At 52.0% G+C, this 18,275-nt stretch overlaps 1 protein-coding gene and 2 long non-coding RNA genes across 4 annotated transcripts in view; 1 reads left to right on the top strand and 2 right to left on the bottom strand.

Moving 5' to 3' along the window:
• The window catches only part of CUX2 (cut like homeobox 2), a 163,170-nt gene that overhangs the window by 133,426 nt on the left and 11,469 nt on the right, over nucleotides 1–18,275 (top strand). For both annotated transcript variants that reach the window (XM_081122603.1, XM_081122602.1), the window contains 12 exons: nucleotides 6,023–6,157; nucleotides 6,998–7,121; nucleotides 7,829–7,905; nucleotides 8,797–8,863; nucleotides 10,194–10,242; nucleotides 10,692–10,796; nucleotides 12,933–13,124; nucleotides 13,218–13,276; nucleotides 13,777–13,825; nucleotides 13,934–14,033; nucleotides 14,886–15,557; nucleotides 16,325–16,426. In XM_081122603.1, coding sequence (XP_080978729.1) covers nucleotides 6,023–6,157; nucleotides 6,998–7,121; nucleotides 7,829–7,905; nucleotides 8,797–8,863; nucleotides 10,194–10,242; nucleotides 10,692–10,796; nucleotides 12,933–13,124; nucleotides 13,218–13,276; nucleotides 13,777–13,825; nucleotides 13,934–14,033; nucleotides 14,886–15,557; nucleotides 16,325–16,426 — 1,731 coding nt within the window. The remainder of the gene's footprint in view (nucleotides 1–6,022; nucleotides 6,158–6,997; nucleotides 7,122–7,828; nucleotides 7,906–8,796; nucleotides 8,864–10,193; nucleotides 10,243–10,691; nucleotides 10,797–12,932; nucleotides 13,125–13,217; nucleotides 13,277–13,776; nucleotides 13,826–13,933; nucleotides 14,034–14,885; nucleotides 15,558–16,324; nucleotides 16,427–18,275) is intronic.
• On the bottom strand, nucleotides 7,013–10,782 carry LOC308549662. Its single transcript, XR_013997775.1, has 3 exons — nucleotides 10,658–10,782; nucleotides 10,225–10,511; nucleotides 7,013–7,092 (listed from the first exon to the last, which is right to left on the bottom strand). It is a non-coding gene; the product is annotated as an uncharacterized lncRNA (long non-coding RNA).
• On the bottom strand, nucleotides 12,257–13,455 carry LOC308549661. Its single transcript, XR_013997774.1, has 3 exons — nucleotides 13,368–13,455; nucleotides 13,086–13,245; nucleotides 12,257–12,569 (listed from the first exon to the last, which is right to left on the bottom strand). It is a non-coding gene; the product is annotated as an uncharacterized lncRNA (long non-coding RNA).

The raw sequence follows: 18,275 nt of genomic DNA, 5'->3' as shown, positions 1-18,275 counted from the left end.
TGAGGATTGAAAGCAAGATTTCCTCGGCGACCTACCGCCAGGCTCTCTGAGAAACCTCTTCCAAACATTTTAAAGATCTTTTGTCATTCTCTCTCTTTCAATTTGTGTTTGTAAGAGCAGCCAGTGACATTTAGCTGATGCATCGAATAATACTGTAGGACAAAGTAAGTGGGAAGCCCTTGATTTGCCAGCCACTGCAGCCAAGCATCTACCTACATGTAATTTGGTAGAACGGTCCAGTAGTCTGGGTGCTAGTAATTTTTTCCCTCCCTGACCCAACTCCTAACAGTGTAGCTCAGGGCTCTGCAAACTTCGCCCGGGTGGGGGGGTGGAAAGTGAGCTTGCCCATACCCAGTAACATCTAGGAGTTCCACACTGTGTTGGGGGAGGAACTAGAGTAGAAAATGACCAGGGAAGTGAGTGACCACCATTGCTGTGCACTTTTCAGAGCAGGGACCCTACTCAATCTCCAGCCTAATTCCTCAGTAGTTGGAGAAGATGGAAATGTAGGAGGATCAGAGCCCAGGACATGCTGTTCCTTGTATAGAACAGGCTTATCTCCCTGGACAACAGGTGAGATGGGTGCAGCATGAGGGAAGTGGGCTAGACTTAAGTGAGCACTTCCTTCTCTGAGACTGGAGTCTCGGCATTTCCTCAGTCCTGCCTTTCTCACAGTTTGTACCCAGTCAGTTACCACATGTTATGGGTTGAATCATGTCCCCCATGGTACCTGTGAATGTTACCTTATTTGGAAATAGGGTATTTGCAAATGTAATCAAGATAAAAGGAGGTCATTAGGGTGGACCCTAATCCAGTATGGCTGGTGTCCTTGTAAGTAGGAGAGAGAAACACATACACAGAGGAGAAGGCTATGTGACGATGGAGGCAGAGATTGAAATGATGAGGCTACAAGCCGAGGATGCCAGCAACACCAGAAGCTGGGAGAGAGGCATGGAACAGATGGAGGAGCTTGGCTCTGCCCACACCTTGACTTTGGACCTCTAGCTTCCAGAGCACAGTATATGAGTTTTCTAGGGCTTCCATGCCAAATTACCACAAACTGGGTGGTTTAAAACAATGGAAATGCATTCTATCAGTTCTGGAGGCCAGAAGCCCAGAATGGAGGTTTTGGCAGAGCTGGTTCATTCCAGAGGCTCTGAGGGAGTCGATTCCAACCTGATGCTCCGAGAGGCAAAAGGGGAGTCGTGTTGGTTTGGGTCCTCTGGAAGCAGACAGACACCAAGATAGCATTTGATGTGCAGGAGATTTATTGGGGGCTGCTTGTGAAGAATGAAGAAGAGGCAGGGAGAGCCTTCAGATGGCAATGCTGGTCTGACACCAGGGAAGGGAGAGGGGAAAGGAGGGACGGTGGGTAGGGGGAACCTCAGGCAGCAGTGCAGCTCTGAGAAAGTCTTACACAGGCCGACGGGGAGCCCCAAAGCAGGATGTGCTGGTCTGCTCAGGCTGCTATAACACCCAACCACAGACCAGGGGCGGGGAGCTTAAACAACAGAAATGTATTTCTCACAGTTCTGGAGGCTGAAAGTCCAGGATCAAGGTACCAGCAAGGTTGATTTCTGGTGAGAGCTCTCTCCCTGGCTTGCAGGTGGCTGCCTCCTTGCTGTGTTCTCACATGGCCTTTCCTCTGTGTACATAGAGAGAGTGAGCTCCCGTGTCTCTTCCTGTTCTTACAAGGACACCAGTCCTGTCAGATTAGGATGCCACCCTATGACCTCATTTAACCCCAATTACCTCTTTGAAGACCGTATCTCCAAACATAGTCACATCAGGGGTTAGGGATTCGACATACGGATTTGGGGGGACACATTCCAGTCTATAATACAGGGGTTGCCTGTTCCAGCATTGTCAGGACTGACCCTCTTGCTCCTGTCATCTTAGTCGTTGGCTGGGAGCAGCCCAGATGAGTGAATACCTCAGTGGATCCGAAGGTGCAGCACCTGGAAGCAGACAGCCACCACCTCCTCATAGGAGGTTCTCGCTCGGAGGAAGAGCTGGGGGCACGTTCCACTGCTGCCATGTGTAATAGAAATAGGAACAAGGGCAGTGCACACTCAGAGCCTGCTGCTACTGCCCCCTGCCATGGGGGCTCAGCGTGCTCCTGGGACCCTGCACACCCTGTGCAATAGATCCTCTCGTCCTCCCCATTCTACTGATGGGGAAACTGAGGCTCGGGAGGTGTCCCAGCCAGGCCCCTACCCCTTTATCTGAGGGTGGCTTTGGGAATTTGGAGGATTCACAAGCTTTGCACTTCTTGTGTCAAGTTCAGCTGTGAAGCTGTTTAATAATCACCTTCCCTGAGCATCCGTCTCTGAGGGGTAGGTCCAGGGCCAAAGCGCTCATTTCAGCAGGACTCCACCCCTACCTGATGACATCCAATGTTGATTGCGTGCCTGGATACATTTATAATAGGAATTTGAGCCCAGAGCCCAGTGGGGTCTGGTGCTTTGTCCAAGGTAGCATAGCAAGCCAGTGGCAAGGCCAGGAACAGAGCCCTCAGTCTTGTACTCCTGGCCTAATAGTAAGAAATCCCCCTGCCCTGCCTGGGTTCCCACCTCTGCCACTGTTGAGCTAGGTGACCTTGGGCACATGGCACCTTTTCTCTGGGCCTTCATTTCCTTATCTGGAAAATGGAGATAGCAGCATCTGCCTTACCAAGCTTTACCTTTACACAGGCCCTGTGCCTCAGTGGCCCCATCTGTAAAACAGGGAAACGACAATACCTACCTCACAGTGTTGTGGTGAAGATTGAATGAATTCTAAAATGTTTAAAGTACTGGCTGTTAGGATTCGCCATAGCCTGACATTGGCTGAGTCATCTGAACCCCTCTCCCCACTCCCTCAAACTGGGGAGCCAGGAGGCAGTATAGTGTGGAAAGAAGAGGCCCAAGAGCCATCTTGGCCCTGCTGCCAACTTGTGGGAAGACCCCACTTTTCCCCATCTGTGCTCTGGGTGGGGTGTGCTGGACAGATTAGCCTGATAGGTCCCTCCCAGCTGTGACTTTATTAGCTGAAGTCTGTGGGTCCCAGAGTGGAGTTCAAAGCAGGACTATTGGATTCTGGAACTCCCAGGGACTGATGAGGATATGTGAGGCTGTACCCTGTCCCGAGATTTCACGGAGGTCACCATGTAGACAGCTGGCCCCCAGAACACCACGCCACCAGGAATGCTGCCTCCTCTCAGCAGTCAACCCTTAGCAAGCCCTACTATGTACCTAGCACCGTGCAGTCTCTATACATGTTCTTTCACCCAATCTTTGCACACACTCTACATGTGGGGCCCCATTTTACAGGTGAGAAAGTGAAGGTTCTAACTGTCCAAAGGTCCTTAACTCATACTGCCTCTCTCATTATCTTTCTTAATCTTCCAATAATAGTTTCTGGGAAGTAGGCACTGTTATATTTTTCTCATTTTATAAAATAGGGAAACTGAGGCTCAAGGCCCCAAGGGATTTGCACCCAGAGCTAGACTTCAGATTCTGTGAGCTTAACCACCGTGTTCTACCCCGTTACCAGCAAATGAAGGGGGAAAGACAGAGCCTTGGAACCTGCTGAACCTATATTGAGTGTCTGTGCAACCCCACTCCTCCAGCCTCTCCGGAGCCACCTGGGGTTCAGCTTCCCCTCTACAGAGCGCACAAGGCAGCACCCAGTGACCTGCAGGGCCTTCAAGCAGAACGAAAAGTCAATCCCTGACCCCTGGAACATCCTTTATCACTCGGGTGTAAGCTTTTGGCTTGGACAGGCTCACCACCAGGCAGCACTCGAGCCACAAGCTGGATCTTTCCCACCACCTTGGAACCGCAGCGAGCCGTCTGTGGCTGCTCAGAGCAGCACCCTCCCATGTTCATCTAGCTTCCCTGACCCTGGCAAGTGCCCGTCGCCTTTTTCTCCCTTTCTCAAAACCCAAGACACAATAGGAAGCGTTTCCTTGAACTTATTAAAAAATCCAGACTTGTAAATTAATTTGTCCATGTTGTACAAAGGCAGTGCAAATGAACTCATTAGCATGCACACAACAAATAATTATAGATGAATTTTTAGCTGGCCTGCCTAATGCGCGCGCTGGGTTAATTATGTCAATGTATAATTACAGCAGCCCGAGGAGGCATGATGGCGCCCCCGCTGAGCAGGCCCGCCTAATGGTGGAGTGCAGAGGGGGTGCTGACAAGAGGAACGACTGGCCTTCCAGCCGCCTTCCCACACACCTCCTCCCTCGGCACGCACTCCCATTGTCCAAGCCTCCCATCACTTAAACAGGTGGGAGGAGAGGGACCTTGTTCCAGCCGGACCTGAAGGCCCAGGGTAGGCACTACCCCATTTCTTCCATCAGCAAATATTTATTGGGAACTGTGTGTCCATCCACAGGGCGTCGAGTGAAGGAGCAAAAACAGATGCAGTCCTGTGCCTGCCTTGTGGAGTTTCAGTCTGGTGTGCATTAGTTAGGTGGACTTGCTAATCAATGAAAATTATAAGTACAATGAATGCTGTGGAGGAGAGGTGCAGGCAGCTGGGAGAGCTCATATCAGAGGATTGATTGGTCAAGAAAGGCTTCCTGGAAGAAGTGGCATTTGAGGCACAAAGACAAGTCAGCATTTAAGTCAGCACAGAGAGTTAGAGTCTTTTGCCAGGGTCACACAGCAATCCCAAGAAGCAAGTATGAATTTGACTAGGACCCAGGGATCTGTCTCCGGGGTCCATGCTCTTAATCCTTCTACTCCTCAGCAGAGAGCAGTGCTCAAGCAGATGCTAGCAGGAGACCCCGGTGGAAGGACGAGAAAGAGTGAGGACTCCTGTGCTTTTAAAAGGACTGTGGACCAGACCCAGGCCTCTCGATCTGGAGTGAGGAGGCCCTGGCTCTTCTGGGCCCCCATGAACACTCGCCTGAGCTGCCGGGGTGGAAATATCCACACCACTTTGTGGCATCAGAGAAAGAGACCTGATTCAAATCTCACCTCCACTCTTGAGCAAGTTACCTGGCTTCTCTGAGCCTCAGTTTCCTCATCTGTGAAAATGAGCTGGATCCAAGCAGCCTCCAGGGAATGCTGGGAGCATCATGGAGCCCATTCCCATGACAGGCTTTGTAACCTGGAAATTGCCACACCAACCTCTGGTATTATCCAGGTGTTCTTAGGTGGGAACTGGGCAAAGCCATCTGGAAGAAAGGGTGCTGGATTCGAGATGTGAAGAAAGGAAGTACTCGCTAGGTGACAGATGGAGAGGGAACAGAATTCCAGGCAGAAGGACCTGCACATTCCTCACTTTTTAGCTATTGGGAAATGGGGAGGCATCTAACATCCAGGTGTGCACATCCAGAAAAGCCATTATTTAATGACCCCACATGTCAAAAATGATGGTATGTTAGTCCAGGTCCACTGAGAAGCACCCCAAGGATTCTATGTGCAAGGATGCTACTGGGGAAACGCAGGTGAAGGAAAATAGGGAGGGAGCTGGGAGAACTGGGTGGAAGAGGCAGACCCCGCACAGCCTAAGGAAGTGCTGGGCAAGGCCTTGAGGGAGTTCTGTGCCCTATGAGCAGTCCCATGTCCCCAGGAGCAGGTCCAACTCTGTCTTTGCTGCCTTCAAGCCTTGTCTGGAGAGGCTTGTGAGAAGGCTGGTCTCAGACCGGTGGATTTCAGAACGGGTCCTTGCTCAGTGACATTCCCTGTGGTTGGAGGCATGCAAGACACAGTCTCATGGCTGCCACAGATGGCATCGTAGAATTTGGAAAATGCACTTATGGTGACAGTTATTATTACTATTCCCAGCTGTGCATGATACCCATGCCCATGGGGATAGCACACATTCCCCTGAGCTGGTGCCTGGAAAATGCTGCTCCCTCATAAAGCAGAAAATCCATGTTGCTCCCTTAGGCCATCAGAGCAACTCCAGGCAGCTCCTATGGGTTGTCCCCCCACCCCAGCTCCCCACTAGGTCCCACAGCCTCAGCCTGGGCATCCCTCAGCCCCCAGGGCCCTCACCACGCATCCTCCTCTCTCTGCAGACCCTGTGCCTGTATTTGAGGCGACGCGCAGCCTAGACGACAGACTGCAGCCCCCCAGCTTCAACCCCATCGGGCAGCCTCGGCGAGACCTCCACACTTCGTGGAAGAGGCACCCCGAGCTCCTCAGCCCTAAAGGTATTGATAAGGCCTTCACGGGATGTCCATAACAAACTGGTCTGTGGATCTTTGACAGCCAAACTCTCCCCCCAAAACAAATTCCGTGCCAAAGACATGCACTGACCCCTGGGATGGGCCGCATGGAGCCTGCAAAGGTGGACCTAACATGGGCCCTGCCCTGGGCACCTGCAGTGAGCCAAGTGATAATTGTGGGGAAGGGAGAACAGTGTGGTGGTTCCTCAGTGAGTTAAACTTTGAGTTACCCCGTTACAGCACTATTCACAATGGCCAAATGGTGGGAACCACCCAAATGTCCATCAGCTGATGAATGGAAAAGCAAAATGTGGCATATCCAAAAAATGGAATATTGCTCAGCCATAAAAAGGAATGGAGGTCTGCTACATGCTACAACTTGGATGGACCTTGAAAACATTATAAGGGAAAGAAGCCAGTCACAAAAGGATATACATCATGATTCTTTTTATATGAAATGTCCAGAATATCTAGATCCATAGAGGTAGAAAGCAGGACTGGTGTTTGCCAGGGGCTGGGGAGTGACTGCTTAATGGGGACAGGTTTCCTTTTCTGGTGGTGACAGTGTTATGGAATTAGTGGTAATGGCTGTACAATATTGTGAATACACTAAATGTCACCGAATTGTAAACTTTAAAAATGGTGAATTTTATGTTAAACCCTGCTGACCTCGGTGACAGAAGGTCCCAACAGCTGTACTCTCTCCAACACTGCGTGTGGGAAATTGATTCTTCTTACAATTGATCGATCTGGTTTGCAGAAAGTGGCTCTGGCTGTCACACCGCTCTCAGCAATGGGTATTTTTCCATCTTTTTCTTTCTCCAGAGCAGAGAGAGGGGACGTCTCCAGCCGGGCCCACGCTGACCGAGGGGAGCCGCCTCCCGGGCATTCCTAGCAAAGCCCTCCTGACAGAAACTTTGCTGCAGAGAAATGAGGCAGAGAAACAAAAGTGAGTGGGGGAGGGACCAGGAAAGTCACCCCTTCCCAGGACAACTGGGGAATCCAGATATAGGTGATGAAGACATAGGCCTGAGTTTGAGCTCCATCTCAGCAGCTCAGTGGCCAGCCCTGGGCAGGTCACATCACCTCTCTGAGCTTCATTTTCCCCATCTGGAAAATGGGGCTAATGGTGATGTATTACTCAAGGTTCTCCAAAGAAACAAGAACCAGTAGGATTTTTTTTTTCCAATTAATTAAGAGATGTATTTCAAGGACTTAAGTCACACAATTGGGGCTGGCAAGTCAGTTGGTAGAGCTGGCCAGCAGGCTGGGAACTGTCCAGCAGGAGTCAGTGTTGCAGTCTTGAAGCAGAACTACTTCTTCCTCAGCTTTGTTCAGACCCATCAGAAACCCCATTTATGGACCAGGAAACTGGGGCACAGAGAGGCAAGGTTGCTGGCTGCCGTAGCCCCCCAAAAATGCTGCCAGAATCTTAAGTGGGCCAGCCATAATGGGGGCCACATGTCAGCAAAACAGTAGGGCAGCTAAATGCCGGAATGTCGAGTTTAAGGACATGCGTTGCATTGTGTTGTGTTTAAGACAGAAGTGCAGGTTACAGGGAGTGGGCAAGGGGATAGGAAATGGGTGGGGCCCAGGGAAGGCCCATTCACACTGATGTGAGCAGAGCTGGTGTGAGCAGGCCCGGTCTCTCCGCAGGGGCCTTCAAGAAGTACAAATCACTCTGGCAGCCAGACTGGGGGAGGCAGAGGAAAAGATCAAGGTCCTACATTCAGGTATGTATGTGGCACATGGCCCCAGCCCTCATATAACACTCTGGCGCTGTCAGACCAGGAGGAGGTGGCAGAGGGGGTGCTGACACTATGAACACAGGCTCAGGTATTTCAGAATCAAGAGGGCAAGAAGGGAGTTTGAGAAGGGGATGGAGAGAAACTTATATTACCCAGCAGGGGTCTGAGCCCCTGTCCCTGGACGCCATACTACTGTGGAGAGAAGGTTTGAGATAAAATTAGAATAGGAGTGGCAAACATAGCGCCTTCAGCTTCCCAGCACACAACCAAGCTGATCAAGCTAGGGAAGGCAGTAGGGAAGGGTGGGGTCTGGGACAAACTGGAGAACCCAGCCTTATCTAAAGAGGTGGCCCCTACTGAGCACTAGCCAGGCACTGCCTTATGGCCTAGTGTGGTCAATCCCTTCAATTTTCCTAGAGAAATCCGAAATCTGGAATTTTATGAGAAATCCCTCATTTATTATAATATACTTGTAACTGTTGACTTTGTTATTCCTTCCTGTCCCCCTCACCTGCCAGGTCTGGACCTCAAGTGGGTGAGCTGTGGGTAGATGGTCCTATCCTGAAGTGACCTAAGGATGCTGGAGGGCTCAGGGGAGAGGCCATGGGACAGACAGCCCCCCTGCCCACCTGGGTCCTCTGAGATTTATAGAGGGTCATTTCATCTGCCCTCCCCACCCCAGCCTCCCTGTCTGCCTCCCACCAGCTTGAAGCCCCTCTAGGGGCAGGAAACTCACTACCTGTCACCAGTTCTAACCGAAAGAAAGGTCTTCCCTCATTACCCTAGACCTTATTCTTCCTTCCAGGCCCCGCAGGAGTGGGTTCCATTCCCCCCTGGGGATGGGCAGCCTCACCCTGGCTCTTTACTTTTTCCTAGCGTTAAAGGCCACCCAGACAGAGCTGCTGGAGCTGCGGCGGAAATACGATGAGGAGGCGGCTTCCAAGTAAGTGAACACCCTGCTGAGGTATGCCTCCTCCTTCTGACCCTTCCAGACCTGCCCCCTCCCTTTAACCCTCCTAAATCTGCCCCCTCCCTCTAACCCTCCCAAACGTGCCTCCTCTTTCTGACTCTGCCCAGGTACCCATTTTATTAAGAACCCTCTGCTCCCCACCCCCAGAGGCACACAGCTATTCACTGGTCATTGTTGTGCCATTATGCCCCACAGACTATAAATGGCATTCTGGGTTGCAGGCTGAGCAGGGTCTGCTGGCCAGGGGCCTGTGCCTCACCCCAGCCTCCTGGGGCTTTCCCAATTCCCCAGTTCCACAGCCCCACCCTTGGGGCCAAGTGTCATTCACTTAAATTGCTCTGTACTCAGTGTTTCTTCAGGACTTAAGATATCACTTATTCCACAAACACTTATTTAGTGCTTACTATTTACCCAGTGCTGTGCTGGGGCCCTGGAAGAAATATTAGAACATGGCCCTGGCAGATACTGACTGATGTACAGTGATAAATTCATTCATTCACAGACACCACTGAGCAGTTACTGAATGTCCAGCCCTTTTCTGGGCACAGGGTACATGCTGTGGAGGGAAGAACTGGGAACAGCAAGAGGGAATAACGGGGAGGTGGGTTCTGTCAGTCCCAGGTAGTCAGGGAGGACTTCACTGAAGAGATGACTTTCAGATCGAGACCTAAAAAATGAGCAGGAGATGGTCGTATGAAGAACGCTAGGAAGGGTGTCCTGGACAGTTGGAGGGGCTTGCGCAGAAGAGGGCCCCTAAAGGGGTGTGAAGCACATGTGTGACTTGTAGTCACCAAATGCTCCCCACAGGCCTCCTGTGGCCCCCACCCCACACCAGGTAGAGGGGCAGCCACAGTGGAGGAGGCCTGTTCTGACTCTTAGGTGCCAGAGGGAGGAGGGCAGCAAAATAAACAGATGACCTCCATGGGGGAGTATAGAGGGCGCCTAGGACGACACCTTGGAGCTGGGTTTTAAGCTGAAGCCTGTTCTCTTGAGGGTTGCATTCCAGGTGGAAGACACAGTGGGGGCCAAGCCTGGGAGGTACAGCTCTGCGGCAGCTTCAGAGAGTAGACCCTGGGGGAGATGAGAGGCCAGGCTGCAGTGCTCAGGCCCCCTTCCCATTTCCCCACAACTTGAGTTTTTTTCACCCCAGCCTGGTTTTTCCAGTAGAAAAGGTGGAAGGCACCCTCCCAAGCCTTCCATTTCAAGACCCGTGGGTTTGGGCAGGGACTCGGGGTATTATAATAGGCAGGGGTGCTGGTAGTGGCCAGAATCCCTTCCTCAGGGCCTCATCTCTCTGTCTCAGGGCAGATGAAGTCGGCCTGATCATGACCAACCTGGAGAAAGCTAATCAGGTGAGGAGTCCTGTGCTGGGGGCTCATTTTGCATGTGGTGGGGGTGTCAGGCCAGGCCAGGAGGACAGGGCTACGCTCAATCTGTATTTCCTGGACTACATGCCATGCAGAGTCAAACTCACCTTCTGACCAGCCAGGCCTGAAGTTTTCTTGGCAGACAGACGTGGCCTGGAAGTGTATGAAAACTTGCTCGTCCCATAAAGACAGCATCTTCCTTCCTGCCCTTGTGGATCGGGAATGTTCTGACTCCTCTTGGAATCCTGAGTACCCTGGGGGAACCAGAAGCCAAGTCAAGGGTCCAAGACCCCAAAAATAGGACCCTGGGCCCTCAGAGCCCTGCCTGCCCAGCCCGTGCCTGAGATGATGCAGAGAGATGATGTTGGGCCACGGTGACATCCAGTCTGGCCCCACTCACATCTTAACCACACTTTTCCCTTTCTGCTCTCCAGAGAGCTGAGGCTGCCCAACGGGAGGTGGAGAGTCTTCGGGAACAACTCGCCTCTGTCAACAGCTCCATCCGCCTAGCCTGCTGCTCCCCCCAGGGCCCTGGTGGGGTAAGGATGGTGGGAGAGCCAGAGGGAAAGGTTGGCAGAGGCCATGTTTGTGGGTATGAATATGTAGGTTGATTGTGTGCATCTCTGAAATTGTGCACATGGATGTATTGGGTTTCTATGTGCTTACAGTGAGTGTAGCATCTTAATTGCCAAGGTCACTGTGTAAAACATAATTACTATGACTTGCTTCAACAGCTAAGGGTAAAAATACAGCCCCAGCTCTCTTTTAACTTTTCATCTCAAGCTTCCATATATCCTGATTAACTGGAAGTCCAGTGTCTTCCTTTGAAAGTCCCCTTACCCCCATTACATGTAAAGTACCTAAAATAGTATTTGGCTCAGTCTTTGCTCTGTAAATATTTGATGCTACTACTATTATTATTATTAGTGTGGTTTTGGTGTGTCTGGGGTTTTGCCCACAAGAGCATGTAGTCTTTTTGAGTACATACATGTCTATGTGTCTGGTGATGTCCACATGAGTGTGCCTTGATGCTTGTGTATTTCTGTGTTTGTGCATGTCAGCATTAGTTAGGCAGGTATGTGTGTCAGTGTGTGCTGTGGCTCTAGGTGTGTCCACCTGTGTCTGTGTCCCAGGAGGCAGTGTGTGTGTGTGTCGAAGTGCCTAGATGTCTGCACAACACAGAGAGTGAACACAAGAGAGACAGAGAGCGGGAGCTCATGATGCCTAAGAGAGAATTTGCTGATGGTTCTTAATTAACCCCCGTGGAACCCAGCAAATGCCTGTGCTAATCAGCCACTGGGAACTTGGCTGGTTTGGGGGGGGGGAGCTTTTCTGAGCACAACAGTGGTGCTCGATGCTAATTAATTTAATGTGTTAATGGCATCCGCTTCCTGTTTTAATTGTCATTTATCTCCATGGAAGAATACCCGGGGTTGGCAGTGGTGAGTTTTTGTTTTGTTTTGCTTTGTTTTTGTAATGCTTCTTAGATTCACTTGTGACTGAGCTGAAAATCAGCCTGACTTCAGGTTCCCTCACACAGCAACCTCTTCATCTTCATCCAGGACAAAGGGACCATTTCCTAAAACCTAGAGAAGCAGTAGGGCTTGGGGCTGGAGGTAAATGAGGAGAAGGAAAGGACCATCCCTGATGTGGCCTGTGGCTGCAGGGTCTCAGGGCTAACCCTAACCCTCCTGCCCCGAATGGAAACATCCTGCACCCGGTTTAGAAACCCAGACCTTTGTCTATGCTGTTCCCTCTGCTTGGAACACCCTGTTCCCACCACTTCCTCACCCAGCTAACAACTTTTTTGTTGTTCTTTTTTAACAAACATTTTATTAAAGTATAATATACATAAGGGAAAATGTGCATATTGTAAGTGTACAGCACATTGAATTTTGCACCAGGGACATATCCCATAACCAGCATCTAGAGCGAATAGGACATTCCCAGTCTCCAAGAAGCCTTCTCGTGCCTCCATCCAGGGGCTACTACCCTGACCTTTAAGAACACAGATGGGTTTGCCTGTGTTTGTAGCTGATCTTAATTGAATCACACACACACCTTGGTGTCCAGCTTCTTCGCTCCATGTCATACCTGGGAGAGCCATCCATGTTGTGTTGGCATAGTCGTAGGTTATTCGTTTTCACTGCTGTATAGTATTCCATCTAGGAACATATCACACAGTCTATTCACATTCTCTTGTTGGTAGACATTTAGAGCGCGTTTCCAGTTTGAGGCTGTTACAGAGAGGTCTGCTGTGAACATGCATCCTGGTGTCCCAGGGTCTTGGTGCACAGTGGCCTGCATTTCTCCTGCATATAGTGGAAGCATATGTTCCCCTTCAATGGATGCTGCCAAGCAGTCTTCTAAATCACTAATGTGTTCTTGAACTTCATCACAGTTTAGACACATCTTCCCCCAGAAAAATCTTCCCTGATCACTTCCCCTCCCGCATTTTTAGTTTCAAGAGTGGAGGGAAGGGCATTCAGGCTGGTGGGTGCAGCCTGAGCAAAGACCAGGAGGCGGGAAGAGGAAAGCCACAGGCCTGTCAGAGGGGCCCATCACTCTGGGGAGTCAGTACCAGAACCGGACCACAGATGGGTCTCCCATTTTGTTTGGGACTCAGGGTGGAGAGGCGAGCCCTGTGGCCCCTCAAAGCCACCCTTTGTCCTCAGGATAAGGTGAACTTTGCTCTGTGCTCGGGCCCACGGCTTGAGGCTGCCCTGGCCTCCAAGGACCGGGAAATCCTGCGGCTGCTAAAGGATGTGCAGCATCTCCAGAACTCTCTGCAGGAGCTGGAGGAGGCTTCCGCCAACCAGATTGCTGACCTGGAGCGGCAGCTCACAGCCAAGTCAGAGGCCATCGAGGTAGGTCCTGGGAGGAGGTGAGCAGACGGGAGATGCATGGGGCATCCCCGGGCAGAAGGACAGCCCAGTCTCACTGTCTGTTTGCTCCTCTAGAAGCTCGAAGAGAAGCTCCAGGCACAGTCTGACTATGAAGAAATTAAAACAGAGCTGAGGTACTATGCAGAGTGGGGCTCCACAGACCCCTAGCCCTCTTCCCTGGGGCCACCTGGGCAGGCGGGGAGGGCACTTGGCAGAGTACATCACCTTCCTCCCTCCCGGCACACTCCACTTTGTGGTGCCCTTGTCTCCTCTCCACTGGTACCCTGGGTCATGCTTGGTCCTTTCCCATCACGAGCTGCCTGTAGGAGAACATGCAAAGCAGCCTTGTTGGTGGTGTGACTGGGGGGAGGGGGATGATGCGTTGATCTTATAGATAAGCTCCAGTGGGTGAGTGTGGGAGTCAGCACAGCACCCCTCCTGCTAACATTGAACCAGTACATCAGAACCAGTTCATAAGCTGGCTCCTTAACACCGTTTTTACCGTAAGTCTGGTGTAGTGCAGGGTCAGAGGGTGAGGGCAATTGTTCTCAGCCAGAGGAGATGAGCTGGTGGAAGTGCCTCTCCCCAGGCCACTCCCAGCCAGCGGCCTCACACTACCCACTTTCTCCGGCAGCATCCTGAAAGCCATGAAGCTGGCCTCCAGCACCTGCAGCCTCCCCCAGGTGAGCGTCTTTCCACTCTACCAGCTCCCACCCCCGCCCATGAGGCAGGCTGCCCTGGAGAGCCTTTCAGCAGCCATGCCCCCTCAGCCCGGCCTCTTGTCTCCCCAGAGCCTGTCCAAGCCCGAGGACTCGCTGCTCACAGCGAAGGAGGCCTTCTTCCCTGTACAGAAGTTTCTGCTGGAAAAGCCGGGTCTCCTGGCCAGCCCTGGTAGGCGAGAGGACCTTCTTGGGGCTGAGGGGCCTGGTGGGGCTGCTGTGGGTCTCTGGCCTCCTCCAAGCCCACAGACCACTGCCTTCCACTTAGGAGGAGAGATGGAGAAAGGGGTGCACATTGACTGAGCACCTGCTGTGTGTCTGGCACTGAGCTGGGCACCAGCCACGGCTTAGGCCAGCTGGCAGCTGACCCACAGATGTACACACACACACTCGAAACACACAGCTCACTCAGACCACCTAAGGCCACCAAAGGCTCCACCCAGCCCCAAGCCTTCATGAGCAGTAGGATGAGGTCTCGAGACCAAGAGGGCATTCACGTCGCACCCCACAGCGAGCGGCTGGAAGTGGCCCACAGACATTGCTGTCTTCCAGACCACCTTCCCAGCCACCTGCCCCGTCTGCCTACACAGGGGCTCCCCAGCCTTTTAGCTGTGTGGCCCCAGCTGAAGCTCTGCTGCCCTGAAGGATGGAGATTTAAGAATGGGGGAGGGGCTGCTGGCAAAATTTCTGGACGCCTATAGCACTCTCTCCCCACCCCTCTTCTCCCCACTTCCTCTCTCTCTGCCTCTGACTTTCTGTCTCTATGTATGTTTCTCTCTGTCCTTCACTGTCTCTGTCTCCTTTCTATCTCTCTTTCCCTCTGTCTCTGTCTTTCACTTTGTCGTTGCCTGTCTCCCTCCGTCTCTTTCTGAGTCTCACTGTCGGCCTGCCTCTCTCACATGCATGATTTCTCTCATGTAATTTCTCTCTGCCTCTCTTTTTCTGTCTCTCTTGTTTCTCTTTCTCTGTGTATGTCCCTCATTTCTCTTCATGTCTCTCTCTCCCTCTGTCTGTCTGTCTCTAGAGGAGGACCCTTCGGAGGACGATTCCATCAAGGACTCCCTGGGCACTGAGCAGTCCTACCCGTCTCCTTCGCAGCTCCCACCACCAGGGCCAGAAGACCCCCTGTCCCCAGGCCCCGGGCAGCCCCTGCTGGGCCCTAGCCTGGGCCCTGATGGCCCTCGGACTTTCTCGCTGTCCCCCTTCCCTGGCCTGGCTTCAGGAGAGAGACTGGTAGGGGACGCTTTACTGTCTAAGCACATCATGCCCCCGGCTGCCTTCAAAGGAGAGGCAGGCAGCCTGCTGGTGTTTTCCCCGGCCTTCTACGGTGCCAAGCACCCCACGGCCCCTGCCACCCCAGCCTCTGGCCCTGAGCCACCTGGGGGCCTCGAGCCAGCTGATGGTGGGGGGGGCAGCACAGCCGGGGCAGGGGCCGGAGCAGAGGAGGAGCAACTGGACACAGCAGAGATCGCGTTCCAAGTGAAGGAGCAGCTGCTCAAACACAACATCGGGCAACGAGTGTTTGGCCACTACGTTCTGGGGCTGTCGCAGGGCTCAGTCAGCGAGATCCTGGCCCGGCCCAAGCCGTGGCGCAAGCTCACGGTGAAGGGCAAGGAGCCTTTCATCAAGATGAAGCAGTTCCTGTCGGACGAGCAGAACGTGCTGGCTCTGAGAACCATCCAGGTGCGGCAGCGAGGTGAGTGCTGGCTGTGGGCCTTTCCCACCGCCAAGCCCGGGACAAGGTGCTGGCTGGGGTGTGAGAACACAGGCTCTGAGTGGCCAGGCTCAGTGGCCTCCAGCTGTGTGACCTGAGGCAAGTGGCTTTGCCTTTTAGTGCCTTACTTTCCTCTTCTGTAAAATAAGGAAACATCCTGTTTCCTCCTTCCTGGGGCCTGTGGCTACCCCTGTCCCTACCTGGCCCTCATGGGGCAACTCAATAATGGTGGGAAAAGGCTGGGTCTCAGGGACTGCCCTGGCAGCTACCCCCTGAGCACCTCGAAGCCTCAGTTTACCCATCCAAGTGGCCTGAGTGTCCACCAACCTTACCAGACATGATTTTTAGGCCAATCCATGTGAAGAGCCCAAGCTCTGACTTCATAAACTCTGCCCTTCACCCATGGGGTGGTCTCAGGCAGCTCACTTTAACTTCCTATCCATCAGCCTCCAAGAGGGGTTAAATGAATAAAAGGCATAGTAACTGCTTGAGAACTGTTAGCTGTGGTGGTAACTGATCATTGTTGTTTTTTATTATTATTTCAAGCCAGAGTCGCTTGTAGGTCCACAGGGTGTCACGTAGACTAGCTCAGCAGTGGTCCTGCTGCACACACTCATGGTCTGGCCCTCACTCTCCTGGCCCTAGTCCTGGCCCTTGGAAGAGGGGCCCAGCCATTCACCCCACCCAGCTCTAGGGACTGACCCCCAGCATGTAGGTCCCCATGACAGATGCCTCCTTGCCTCTCCCAGGCAGTATCACCCCAAGAATCCGCACCCCAGAGACAGGCTCGGATGACGCCATCAAAAGCATCTTGGAGCAGGCCAAGAAGGAGATCGAGTCACAGAAGGGAGGTGAGTATGGCCTGAGGCCTTGGGGGCCTGCTCTGAGCAGGAGGCGGGGCCTCGACCCCTCTTCCCCTGTCGTCCACCCAGAGGGGATTCCAAACAGGTCAGAACCTCTTCACCTCTTGCACAGTCTGCAACCAGGCAGGGTCTCAGCCTGGAAAGCACTGGATCTGCACTATCCAGTATGGAGCCACTACCCACATATGTCTGTATTCATTCAGATTAATTAAAATTCAATAAAATTACAACTTCTTCAGCCTCAGTAGCCATGCTGCACAGGTGACAAGTGGCGGCCGTATGGGACAGCATAACTCAGAATGTCTTCCTCATCACACAGTTCTGACAGCGCTGATCTCGATTATTCTATGTCCTCAATTTTCAGGAGACACAGTGATCAGTATCACACAGGAGCTCGTGAAACACACCGAGGCCTGAGCCTCACCGTGACTGTCAGTCTCACCCTCCTTGCTCCTGTACCTTCTAATTCCCTAGGAGACACTTGTCCATAATCATGCTCATGCTCACCTCCCTAATGCCATTCTCATCCCAGACACCTTTCACCTGGCCAACTCCTCATACTTTATGACAACTGAGACATCAGTTCCTCTAGGAAGCCCCCTCCCCCATCCCTGTACAGATGGATTGGATGCTGCCCCTTTTTGGATCCCCAAAATTATATATATATGCTTAGTGCAGTGGAACCACGTTCACCTTAGTGCAAATTCTGGCCCTGCTTTTATTATCTGTGTGACCCTGGGCAAGTTTATGTAGCCTCTCTGTGCCTCTATTTTCTCATCTTTAAAATGAGGACAGTGTTGCCCAGCCAGCTTGGCTCAGTGGTTGAACATTGACCTATGATCGAGGAAGTCAAGGTTCAATTCCCAGTCAGGGTACATGCCCAGGTTACGGGCTCAATCCCCAGTAGGGGGTGTACAGGAGGCAGTTTAAAAAATAAAATGAGGGCAGTGTTAATACTCCTTAAGGCTGTGGGATGATAAAATGAAATCAGGCGTGCAAGCACTCAAGGGCCTGGCATACAGGTGTATCTGAAAGATTAGCAATTGTTACAGTTAACATTATCATTATTATATCTTTATTGTTGTATTTTTTTTCATGTTAAAAATGACTCTGCTTATGTAGCTGTCTCTCCCAATGGTCAGGGGGCATCCCTGCCCAGCACCTTGTAGCTCAACATTGTTATAAGACAGTTGCTGACTTAGAACAGGTTTCAGCACTCCCACCCTCTTTTGTAGTGTCTGCTGTCCCCTGGTGGTGACTTGGAGAAAGTGTCCCGATTCCCAAGCCTCTGCTTGCTGCTGGGAGCCAAGAGTTTCCCAAGGGCCTTCCCCTCTACCTGCTCCCTGGGAGGGGTGGAGGGAGGCTTCCCCCCTAGGAACCTACAATGCCCCACCCAGATTGGGCACAAAGACTTATATACAAGCTTTTCCTTTATCATTGTCACAACAATGATAAACTAGAAACAACCTAAGTGTCTAGCAGTGGGGGATCAGATAAGTAAAGCAGAAGCTATCCCTTCAGTGGGGTATGGAGCCATTAAAGATAGGAAAACTTTTAATCATAGGGGAAAATACTCTTGTTGACATAAAGTGAGGGCAAACCAGGCTACACTCCCATATCAAGCATGATCATCCTGTGCAGGCCAATGCTCTAACCACTGAACAAAACCGGCCAGGGCTGTCCACGTGATCTTTACTGCCTAATAGTCTTCTATACAGTTGGACCATAACTTACTTAACCAGTCCCCAACTGGTGGACACAAAAATTGCTTCCAACATTTTGCTTGTATAAATACTGATGCTGTGCCCGGCCAGCATGCTCAGTGGTTGAGCGTTGA

The sequence above is a fragment of the Miniopterus schreibersii genome (assembly GCF_964146895.1).
Source record: "Miniopterus schreibersii genome assembly, chromosome: 20".
Taxonomy (NCBI): domain Eukaryota; kingdom Metazoa; phylum Chordata; class Mammalia; order Chiroptera; family Miniopteridae; genus Miniopterus; species Miniopterus schreibersii.
Note: the sequence above shows the minus strand (reverse complement) of the source record. Positions and strands in the feature narration are given on the sequence as shown.